Here is a 12559-nt window from a genome sequence, read left to right as displayed (position 1 = left end):
CATGTATTAATGTATTATTGTATGATTATCGTATCGCTGAATGCATACATATTTAAATTAATTTTTTACGAATGTCTGATTAATGTATTAATGTATGATTATACCATCGATGGATGCATGTTATGATGTCGGATTTGCCAGACCTGTTGCGAAGATCCTGCGATGTCGGACACCGTTGCCAACTCTAGTTGAACCCGGACGCGCACTTAAACCCACCTCCGACCTTCATGGTACGAACCATTAAGAACAGGTTTCTTGTTAACAATGTTTATGAGGAACATCTCAGGGCCCATGGACTTCTACCATTTTCTAAGCTGACATCGAGCACGGAGAAGTTCACGTTAGACCCATCTCTTCTATCGGCACTTGTTGATCATTGGAGACCTGAAACCCACACCTTCCACTTAAGTTGTGGGGAGCTGACACCTACGCTGAAAGATGTTTCCATGATCACTTGTTTGCCAATCAAGGGTACTCCTTTGGTCCCTGACGCTTATCCTAGTATTTGGCCGACTGAGGTACATGATTGTCTTGGCGTGGCAATGCCTGCTACGAGCCGCGGAGGGTCACGCCCTAGGGGGTCCCTCTAAGCTGGTTGGTCAATATTTTTCAAGAGTTACCAGCTGAAGCAGATGATGCGATCATGAGGCGACATCTTTTTGCGTATTTATTGTACCTACTTGGTATAATGTTTCCTTCGTCCCATGGTGATATTGTTCTCCCGGGTCTTATTAAGATAGCCGAGAACATAGTAGATTCGCCTCCACCACCCAGCCCTATATACAGCTTTGGTTCTGTAATGCTCGCGTATACCTATAGGGGGTTGTGTGATGCAACAAAGAAAACCAATGCATCTTCGAAGGGACATATACTTGCTGTAAGCGCAAAGTTTCTTCAGTTATGGTCGTGGGAGTACCTACCAGTTGGGCGTTCCCACATCCTGAAACCAATTCACCCCTACGGCGGTGAGACCGAACAATATGCCCCACTTACTTTTGGAAGTCGATGTGTACATGCTAAAAACCGGTGGTCAAATAATGTGGAACACGGTTGCTACCCTGAATACCACCAACAGTTTGAGGAGCTGCGGGAGACCATGGTCAAATGGGACCCATATACGGCACACGACGTGTACATTGTCTGGGGTCTTGTTAAACCACCACCAGATATGCTGCGAGACATACGGTTGTGGTTCACACGATGCAACCTACTCTTTATTTGGATGGTTGAGCCATACAACCCAGAGCGTGTCATGCGGCAGTTTGGTCTGCATCAGGATATTCCCCCACCATCACCAAGACGCCTTGTTGCTGATATTCATACGTAAGTTCGGTCACTCTAATAGAAACAATGAATTGCACTTCAATTAATCTATTTCATTATATTTAATAAAATTTATTGGATTGTAGACAAGACAATAAAGGCACGAGTTGTTTCGACTGGAGTCACCGTAATCAAACATGGATTACGAAATGGATTGATGAAGCAGAGTACGATGGAGTACGCGAAAATAGGTAATTATATATTTTAATTCATCTTATCATCATGTACCTTCTAATGTAATTTATCACTGATGCAGACGGTACAATGGTGAGATATTGCCAACGTATAATGAATGGTATCGCGCTAGCACACGGACTCTGCTCACTGGTCCCCCACCATCAAGTCCGACACACCTCACATGGGCCTCAGCTTACCACCGTGACACTTCGGTACTTGTTATATAAATGTAATTAAGAAAATATTGATTTATAGCCAATATTAATTTTTTTATTTCATTCAGATTGATGAGTTCAGGCAGATCGCACGGGGCGCCCAGTACACTTTGAACTTGCGCAACATGGATAGTACGGAGGGAAAATCCATGGTAAAACGTATTTTTAATACTGCCATTAAAGGGCTTAGGCGTCTTGGTTGCAGCCGCCATGATGATGTTGTCAGCCAAGCATTCGACGTGCCGGAGGCACCGTCGAACAGACCGAGTATGGTACGTGTGAGCCAGCCATCCGCCACACCGACCGTACAAGTTCCCTCTACCTCGCATACATCTAATCCACGACGCGACTCATCTCTACTTGACCGATCACAGTCCTTACACATATCTCAACGCCATGGCACCACACATGTAATCAACTTGCGTACATACATTCCTCCTGAACTTACAACAATGACACATTTTTTCCAATTGTATTAGGAGGACGATCATTTTCCGTCATATCCATCTGGACAACGATTCTTCTACACAGAAGGTGAATACTCGCAAAGATTCAACACTCAGGTATGCTCATATTTAATAATTACCTACCAACACGTGATTATTTACATGCCTACTAATGACATGTCGTTTACGTTTGCAGAAATCTGTTGACCCTACGTGGTCCAACATGAGAGCTGGTTTAGGCCACAATATGCCCCCACTGCGGGGTCGTGACCACATGCAATCACAATACCCAACTCAGGTTAATGCATGTTAATTACCAACATGATTATTGCGTGCATGTTTCTGACGGAGCCGTTCAATACGCAGGAATCTTTAGTCCCGACATGGCCTGATATGATGCATCAACAATAATACTACGGCAGCACTTCCCAACAACCTCGCGATGATGTTACCGGGATAGTTGAAGAATTCTTCGGAGGTGCTATTTCCAGCTCAGATGGCAGTTTGATTCCCCCAAATCGGGAATCTCCATACGTATTTCATACTCCATCACCAGCAGATGAGACACGTACAGAGGATGAGGAAAATCAGTATGGCCGAGGTTTGCGTCCACCTCATCCCCCTCGTCCCCGGTTGTCGCCTTCCGGTCCAAGGCCACGGCAGCAACGTCGTCGTCATCGACATGAATGATACACATTTATCTATGCAAAGAAGGCAAACTTGATCCTGCTGTTTCGATTTTTATGCGGGGAAGCCGACTTATATAGCCTTCAATTAGTGTGAGCAGTACCAAAAAATTAGTGCAGAATTATTGGTATCGGCTGTCGGTGCTCTCATTGCTGTATCAGCACAGAATTCCTACGCATATAGGCGGCTTTCGGTGGTTAATTTCCTGTATCGAGCGGGAATCTCCGACAGTTTCAGCAGGCCCTTGAAATCAGTGCAGTCAGCCGGTTCTTTAGTCAGCTTCAGCAGCAGATGTGGTCGGCCGGCCGAAGATTCTGCTCGAGGCCTGCCTCCACCGGCGCTGGCGGCATGTGCCACGCAGGCATGCCGTCTCCTGGAGCGGCGGCATGGCCCACCAGATCGAACGGCGGGTTCACGGCGCGACCCTGCCGCCAGCCTGTGCGGTGGCACCCTCCACGTGTCGCTTGGGGGCTCTGCCGCCACACACAAGGTGGTCCTTTTTGTCAATGTTTCTCAGAGGTGGTTTTTTTTTGTCAATGAATTGGGGCAGGTGATCTCTTTTGACAAAATCTCGTGCTTTTGTATGTGATGTCTGCCTTCTCTGCACGGACTTGCCTGAGATCTGCCATGAGAGACGGAGATTTTCCATGAGATACGATATGGTGCTGATGCCTCCATGAGATGCCTGCCCTGCCTTTTCCTTATCAGATGCTCACATGTCCTCTGTGCTCTCCATACCTCATGGGGAAGTTCAGATAGGTGGATTGACAGAGTCGATGGCACTTCATGCATTCTGTGAACATCACCAATTTCAAATTTCAGCCTGGTAAGTGGTTTCCCTCAAATACGTTGTAGATCCTCTTCAGGTAATGTATCTCAATATACTTGGTAGCCTATTCTTTGAATTACCGGTTCTTTAACTACATACCTGAAATTATTTCTCATGTTTACCTATTAGTTGCATGGTTGATTCGTGTTTGTCAGGTGAATAATCTACTGTACAGTCAAATAAACAAAAAGACATGCATGGCTAGAAAATTTAGGTATCTGAATTGTATGTACCACTCCATGGTAAAAGTGAATTAAACATGCTGGTTTGCTCATGTGGTTGCTGTTCGCTTGGATTCATAAGCAGATAGCTAGACTATTTTATGAATTGCAAAACCCGGCCACATTAGGTTGACATAGATAGTTCATTTTTTTAACACAATAGTTCTGCTTGATGCAGACAACTTAGCCACTCAGGGGCATGCCTGACACATGAGCCGGGCTTAACATTCATCACATGAATTTAATGCAATAGACTGAAAGTTTTGGTTGTTTATATTTATTAAAATGTTCTCAATATCTTCAGTTCTGGGATCTTGAATTGTCAAATATATTGCAAGAAAGACATGATTGGTTGGGTTGTTTGATAATTTTTGAGAGTGATCTTCGTTCCGTGATCCAAAGAGCTCCGTTCTGTATTTCATTTGTCTTAATTTCTCTGACTTGTGTAGTTTCTCATGGTACTAATTGTTTTGATGAAAGCATATTTTTAACTTAAATGTGAGAGTTATTGAGTTGTCTGGTTTGAAACGTTTTTTTCTATAGGGTATTTTATTCAGATGGTAGAGTTCAGGTGGTTATCTAATATGGGTGCTTCCGAGGTTATAGAAGGTCCTTTTACGGACTATGATGTTAAGTAACGTTTGTTTATAATTTAATTCATCTTTTTTCCATCATTCAGTAATATTTAGGGTACAAGCGGTTGTTGTCAAATTTTCGTAGGACCTTACTCCCATAAATTTCCTTCAAAACATACATCTTGTACCTATTTTTCACGTCTTATCATTTTTTGTATTTTTATATTTCTCAATATTTTATGGACAGAATATAGTTCATGAAGTAATATGCATGACCATTTGTCCATTTTACCAGTTCTTCCATGTCTTGGAACAGATATTGCATATTCCCTATTATTCATGATTTTCTCATATTCAAGTATTTTAATCATTCCATCCCTAATGGCTTCCAGAAAGTTTGCAGAAGCTCTTGATACTACACTATTTGTAAGATGATTTATCATGTATTTTTTTAAGTTTAATTAAGAGAACTTATCATGGTTTTGAAAATATGCAAAAGTTCTAGATAGCTTACGTATCAAGTGATTATTGTCCACTTCTCTCTCCACACACCTTTTCTTTTCTTCTCTCTGTTGATACCATGTATTTCAGAAATTATGTAACTGCTATGATTTAATTACTAGAAGCACACCAATAACCAACGGATGCTAATTAATTGCAATTCCTGGTTAACAATCAGATTTCGTTCATATCATTCATTATTATTGCTTTTAACATCAATCGATGTGCAAAACGGTATGTGTTATTAATATCCCTGCCCAGGTTGGTATCATATTTTGCATATTAATGACTCTGTAGAAGTTCTTGTTGTTTCTTATTTACCTGAACATGGTAGGTTCTTTTGATTTTACCTGCAGGCACATGTGACTTCATTGCAAATTTTGAACTATCCTTTCCTAGACCTTTTTCTTCTGAAGTGTCTACCTTATTGCTACATGAGACATGTTTAGGTACGAAAAGATAGTAATCACCAGGAAAATAATGCAGTAATGCAGTTACCCTATCAACCTTTGAGCAAGTTTATTTAGTTCGAGATCTCATGTCAAAGTCTTGGTATGCCATGAGTTTCTATATATTTTAAAGTGGGATTTATCATGTTCCTTTATGAGTCGTGCTTGAGATCTTTAGAATCCTAAATCTTCATACTTGTTTATTTACCTATTTTGCAGGACAAGGTCTAGGATAGTGGATTTTCATGTAGGGATGCTCGGTTTCCCCTTTCCTAACAGTGGTTGCATAGGTCGACACCATCAATGTCTCCGCCAGCGGTATGCATGCCATGTTACTTCGGTTTGTTTCTAATTAGTTTTACATACAAATTATTCACAGTAACCAATTGTAGGTACTGAAACCATTGTTAGGTAGATATGTTGTTCTACATGAACCTTCGCTTTAGCTATTATCTAATTAATTCTCTAGCACTAATAGGCAAATTGTGAACCTTTGTTGCGTTGACAGCTTTCGTCGTATATTTAGTGCACTAATCACTGAACTCTTTTGGGCAGACTGGTTCGGTCGAGAAGAGGGCACGTCCCTGTGGGGGGGGGGGGGGTGGTGCAACTTGGATTGAGTAAGCATAAGAAGTTCAGATGCTAATAGAAACCAAATTGAAGGGGTGATTCCACATCTGGATGATGGGGGTTTATCAATCCTTCAATACGCTGATGACACAATTTTATTTATGGAACATGACCTTGATAAAGCTCAAAATTTAAAGCTAATCTTGGCGGCTTTGAGCAATTCAGGTGTCAAAACCAACTTCCATAAAAGTGAATTGTTTTGTTGTTTTGGTGAGGCCCATGATTCAGTTGCCGAATACACACAACTGTTTGTTTGTGGGCAAGGACAGTTTCCTATCAACTATTTGGGAATTCTGATTCATTATCGAGATTAACAATTGTTGAGTGGAAGCTAGTCGATGAAAGACTTCAGAAACTTCTTAGTAGTTGGGAAGGCAAAGTGCTATCCCTAGCAGGAAGACTGGTTCTCATTAATTCAGTGCTAACCAAAATGGTACTGTATATAATATCCTTCTTCCTTTTACCAAAAGGTGTATTACACAAGCTCGATTATTATAGATTGAGATTTTTTTGGCAAGAGGATAGTGCAAAAAAGAAGTATCGACTGGTTAAGTGGAATGTTGTATGCCGACCCAAAGATATGGATGGGTTGGGGGTTCATGACCTTGAGGTCAAAACTCGGCCTTATTAGGTAAATAGCTTTTCAAGCTATTAACCGAAGATGACATATGACAAACCCTTGTTAAGAGAAAGTACATTGACGAGAAAACGTTATCCCAAATCCTTTGGAAATCGGGAGAATCGCATTTTTGGGCTCGCTTAATGGCTACGAAGAAATATTTCTTCGGATATGGTGCTTTCTCCATTAAGGATGGATCGCGATGTTCTGGGAGGATTCCTGGTTAGGGAATAGACCTCTTTCTGAACAATATCCGGCGTTATATAGAATTATTCATCACAAAAGTGATACCATTGCTTTAGTAATGGCGACCTCACCACCGTCTGAGATGTTTAGACGAGATTTATACGGCCTAAGACTTCTTGCGTGGAATGCCTTACTGCTTCGTTTGGAATCCATTCAATTGTCTGAAGGAACGGATGAATTTCATTGGAACTTACAAACCAAAGGAAAGTTCACAGTGAACTACAATGCAATCATCCAACCTGAAATACCAGTTGATAAAAAATAGGTTTGGAAGATAAAACTTCCGCTAAAAATTAAGATTTTTGGCTGGTATTTACGTCGAGGAGTAATCCTAACCAAATATAATCTTGTGAAACGCAATTGGCTTGGGAGCAGACATTGTGTTTTCGGTCATCACAATGAGACGGTTAAACAATTGTTCTTCCAGTGCCACTTTATCAGATCTATATGGTCATGCATCTATATGACCAATATCTTTGGTAGTTGGCTTCATGGTATTGATCACAGGTTTAGAACGCTTATTAGGGTGGGGACGCTTGCCGTTATATGGTCGCTATGCCTATACAGAAATGACAAAGTTTTTAATCATAAGAATTGCTCTCTCTTGCAGGTTATTTACAGATGTACCACTATTCTCCGTTCGTGGTCTGCGCTGCAAAGGATGGTGAACCACGACCTCTTTACGGCTGTATACGGTTGGCGGATACGGTGAGGGATACTTTTTTCCTAAATGAGTGGCAACATAATCTAAGGATTGGATCACCAGCAATATTTTAGGCGTTCTACAATTGCTCAATGATTGATATGCAATTCGCCTTTTTAAATTTCATTTTGAAATGTTTGAGACTTTTAAAAGGCTGTGTGCATCTTAGCTATGTAGAGATCGGGTGTAATTGCTTATCAAAGTAATAAAGCGTCTATTATCAAAATATAAAAAAACCAGTGAGCAATGCCAATGGGGTGACGTGCTAGGAATTGAAAGACTTGAGCTAAACAAATACTCATATGTGATGTAGAAGGTTCAAGGCGGTTTTAGGTTTTATATACTCCCTCCGGTCCATATTAATTGACTCCAATATGGATATATCTAGAACTAAAATGTGTCTAGATACATCCATATTAGAGTCAATTAATACGAACCAGAGGGAGTAATTTATCCGTGTGAGAAGTATGGCATGTTATTTTCAAAATGGGAAGCTTTTTTCTTTTTCACTGGAGTTAAGTAAAGCTTGAATTGTAATTTTCGTAACACTACATACTCTATTCTACTCACGTATATTTCACATGAACTCACATCTATTGATTAAGTCGTGCATTCCACGTACACACTTACTAGTTGTATCTAAAACATCTTATTACTGTCCATGTTGGGATCAAAATGTGGTCTATTTGCCCGTAGCCCGATCTATTCTAAAGTTCTGACCTTGTGCTAGTTAGTCATCGAGCATCAGACTGGGAAAAGAAGAAGAAAAAAAAAATCCTCAATCTAGGTAGAAAAATTCCTCAAGAAACACTAGTTTTATTGATTCAAAAGAATCAGAGATCGGCCACGAATGGGACGACCACCAGACCAGGGCCTAGGCGCATCCACGAGAGCGCAGGGGCTAGGCGCATGGCTTTGGGTACTGGTAGCCTACGTACTTGGCCTTTGCGTTCTCGCACTTTGAGGAGGCGCCACCCTGTCCCTTGTACTTGAGGTCGATTTCCTGCAGCACCACACCCTGGCATGGAACGCCGCAGCGCAGCATCACGGCGACCGGCAGCGACGCCGTGCCCTTGATGTTCCTGAAGGTAATGTCCTGAAGGGTCACGCCTGAGACGTACTTGTGCTCGCAGTTGTAGTAAGGGCAGTACTTCTGGTCGATGATGATGGGGTTCTGCACGTCCTTCATCACCATGTTCTCGAACACCATGTGCGCGGCGACGCTCTTGGTGGGGGAGTTCTCCCAGGTCTTGATCCGGACGCCATTCATGGTGCCCTCAAAGGTCATGTCCTTGACGTGGATGCGGGTGACGTCGCCCTCGCCGACGTATCGTCCGAGGCTGCCGACGCTCATGCCGTGGCCCGGTCCGCAGTGGACGCGTTGGATGTCGATGTTGTCGTTCCCCTGGCCGATGGAGATGCAGTCGTCACCGGTGCCGATGCGGGTGTCGGCGATCACCACGCCGGTGCTACGCTCGATGTGGATGCCGTCCGTGTTCGGGCTGGTCCCCGGCGCGTTGATCCGGAGGTTGAGCATCTTGATGTTGTTGTTGGTCAGCAGCGCGAAGTGGAAGAACTTGCTGTTCACGGACGTGATGTCCCGCACCACCGTGTTCTGGTTGTTGACGAACAGAACGCTCTGCAGCAGCAGCCCATTAATTTTGATCGACATTCTAGAGTTAGTGCATGCGAGATGGAATTCCATGCATGCGCGCGCGCGACGAAATTAGACTCACGGTGGGAAGGACTTTGCAGTCCTTGCGGATGGGGCACTTGTTGAAGGGCCATGAGGCGGCGCCCTGGCCGTCGAAGATGCCGTTCTGGCCGGCGACGGTGAGGCCTTTCACCCAGCCGAACTCGATCCAGTCGTTGCCGAAACGCTTCAGATCCGTCGCCGCCTTGAGCGTCCCCTGCGCGCGCAATATATCCATCCACCGATCAAATTATAACTGCAGCGCACGAGTGCACGACCGCAAAGGTAGTTACTCCTAACACGACTGCTTGCCTGGAGCATGAAGGTGAGGGCGGAGGCCTTGCAGGGGCCGTGAAACTGCGTCGGCCCGATGTAGTACGTCCCCGGCGGGATTGTGAGCGTCACCGTGCCGGCGGCCCCGCACGCCACCTTCCACGCCGCCATCAGAGCCTGAACCACGCCGTCAGCGATCGCCGGCCGTTGAATGAGGCCAACAAAGAAAGGAAGAAATAGGGAGGCAGAAGGAACTGAAACACGCGCGCGCGTACGTACCTTGGTATCGTCGGTGTGGCCGTCGCCCTTAGCGCCATAGCTCTTGGCGTTGTAGCTCACCGCGACCGCTCCCCCGTGGTATGACGACAGTTGCCCCACCGTCACGTTCTCCGCCGCCGCGGCCACAACGGATACAACGCAGAGCGCAACCAAGACAAGCAGTAGCCGCGACCGCGCCTCCATGATCGACCTACCTAGCTAGCTAGCAAACTCCTCACTGTCGAACCCAGCTAACATAACATCCAGCAATAGATCCGTTCCTTCCTTCCTTCCTTCCTCACGATTCGTTCTTCCTTCCTTCCTCACTCCGTTCTTCTCCTTGCATCCAGCAATAGATCCTCTGCTCACCGTCAGCCAGCCAGTCAGAGCATGTGTGCGCGCGAATTGAAGATCGATTCGTGGGTGCACACTTGGATTGCTGATCAACTCAACAAGAGCTAGCCAGTTGATCGGAGTATGTGGGAGGGAGTGTTATTAATTCCTATAGGGTGCGGGAGGTGGCTAAGTTTAGAGCGCTTGGAGCTCTTCCCGCGGCAGTTCCTGTGGAGCAGCTTGATTAACTCGAGTCTGGAGGTAGGCGATGGCTGGACGACTGGGCAACTGCCGCCGCATGCGTTCCTCTGCTGTGTCGCCACTACTTTTCCTCCACAGCGCGATAACTGTCATCACCGCACGTTCCGGCGCCTTTGGCCTAGCGCAAAGATTCGCGATCCGGGCCCACGCTGGGAGATGGTTGACCCCTAGTTCGGTCCGATACGACTAGCTTCCGAGGGCGATACCGAGTAGCTCAGACATGTTTACAGAATGTCGCAACCAATCCCCGAACAGAACTGTGATTGGTTTCCAACCATTCTCACAGAGGAGAACGACACTAGAGTGCGCACTTCTCCGTCCATTTTGAGTTCTGATTCAAGCGGCCATATGGCAGATTTTTTTTTTTTTGAGAAATCAACGGGGGGCGATTTGCCCACCTGAACTTCAAATTTCATCAAAAATCAGGAATACAAGGAGCGATGCCAGGGTGGGAGGCTGCAAAAGAACAGCGTCTCCTGGGTCGGGGGGGGGGGGGCATACCGCGCCCAAGAAGTACAAAAAGAGGGGGCGGGGGGGGGGGGATACACTGAAAGGGAGATGGTAGGAGATTGACTGGCACCAGGCCAACAGGGGACCCGTGTCAATCTTAGATGAGGCGCGGACGACCCATAAGCGGAGGTGGTCGACGACCGAAGCGATCACCCGGGCGGTAGGCATGTGAACTGCGTCGAAGACCATCCTGTTCCGGGACTTCCAAATGGACCATAGGAGAGCCAGGATGATAGTGTTCCGCGCCCTCTTGTGCATATGTGGCAGATCTGTAGAGAGGCCATCGAGGAGAGCTGGTAAATCATCGTCGTTGCGGGGACCCCCCGAGGGGGAGACGACGCCCCACAAAGCCTGGAGGCGAGGGCAGTGAACGAAAAGGTGCATAATGCTCTCGGTGTGGCCTGGGCAAAACGGACAATTGGGGGAGGGCACACAGCCCAGGCGGTGGAGCATCGCACGAGTTCTGGTTTTTTGGAGGCGTAGAATCCAGAAGAACACCCGAACTTTGAGCGGCGCGAAGCAGTCCCAGTTGATGTCTTGGCCGGGGACGACGCACCCCGAGGAGTGTAGGGCTCGATAGACGTTCCCAGTGATGAAGTTAGTGGAGGGGCCGAGAGCGATGCATGGTACGGGTGTCCGGCGTCATGGTGAGGGAGATCCGAGAGAGGCACGTATGTACAAAGTCGATCTCACCAGAGGCGGCAGCAGTCAATCGGTGGGTAAGGGGGATCTCGATGCTCCCACCCTCGAGGGCATCAGCGATGGAGGCGAGGGGGCGGAGGCAGTGAGAGAAAGCTGCAGGAAGGGCCGCAAACAGGGGACCCAGGGGGCACCAAGAGTCATGCCAGAAGGAGGTTGAGCACCCGTCGCCGGGTGCCACTCTAGTAATAGAGCGGTACAAAGGAGTGAGCGCCAGGAAGCTCCTCCGGGCGGGTGTGGCCGCATGGGGGTAGTCACAGAGGTAGCTACGCCTCACCCACCTGGTCCACGGCGAGTCGCGCCCAGTGAAGAGACCGTGTAGGACTTTCAGCAAGAGACACTTGTTTTGAAGGCCAAGGTCCACAATGCCAAGTCCGCCCTCAGAACGCAGCCGACAAACGTAGTCCCAGGCAACCTGGCAGTCGCCGCCCGACCATTTCTCTTGAGCCTTCCAGAACATCGCGCGTCGGTGTCTGTCCATCTTCACAAGAGTTCCTTTTGGGATGGGCAGGACAGACATCGCGAACGAGGGTAGAGCGGACAAAACTGCGTCAGTGAGCGTGAGGCGGCCGCCAATGGGGAGCAGGGACGTGCACCAGCCCGGGATGCGCTTGGAGATCTTGACGGACAGGAATTCCAGCGCCGAGGCGGGTAACTTATGGTCTGACAGAGGCAACCCCAAATAGGTCTGGGGGAAGGACGAGACGGGGCAGCCAAGGATGCCAGCAAGCTCCGAGGCCAGATCATGTGGGACCCCACCAACGGGGACGAAGGTACTCTTGTGGAAGTTGATGTGTAGGCCAGTCGCGTCCGAGAAGAGGTCAAGGATCGCTTTGAGGCGACGGACCTGTGAGTGCTCGGCTCGCAAAATCAATAAGGTGTCGTCGGCGTATTGGATGACCGGGCAGGGG

At 46.7% G+C, this 12559-nt stretch overlaps 1 protein-coding gene across 1 annotated transcript; it reads right to left on the bottom strand.

Moving 5' to 3' along the window:
* Positions 1-8522: 8522 nt before the first annotated feature.
* Positions 8523-10049, bottom strand: LOC124656440 (exopolygalacturonase-like). Its single transcript, XM_047195185.1, has 4 exons — positions 9867-10049; positions 9627-9764; positions 9358-9531; positions 8523-9260 (listed from the first exon to the last, which is right to left on the bottom strand). Exons 1-4 carry the CDS (start codon positions 10047-10049, stop codon positions 8523-8525), a joined length of 1233 nt encoding a protein of 410 aa, XP_047051141.1.
* Positions 10050-12559: the final 2510 nt, after the last annotated feature.

Source organism: Lolium rigidum, chromosome 5 (genome assembly GCF_022539505.1).
Source record: "Lolium rigidum isolate FL_2022 chromosome 5, APGP_CSIRO_Lrig_0.1, whole genome shotgun sequence".
Lineage (NCBI taxonomy): Eukaryota > Viridiplantae > Streptophyta > Magnoliopsida > Poales > Poaceae > Lolium > Lolium rigidum.
The sequence above is the reverse complement of the archived record's forward strand: the minus strand, read 5'-3'. Positions and strand labels throughout refer to the sequence as shown.

Excerpts from the sequence above, each read along its gene's own strand:
- LOC124656440 (XM_047195185.1), bottom strand. The coding sequence starts at position 10,049 with ATGGAGGCGCGGTCGCGGCTACTGCTTGTCTTGGTTGCGCTCTGCGTT. Across the intron at positions 9,532-9,626 it reads CCCTCACCTTCATGCTCCAG|GGGACGCTCAAGGCGGCGAC; the intron begins GCAAGCAGTCGT and ends TTGCGCGCGCAG. Across the intron at positions 9,261-9,357 it reads ACTGCAAAGTCCTTCCCACC|AGCGTTCTGTTCGTCAACAA; the intron begins GTGAGTCTAATT and ends CTGCTGCTGCAG.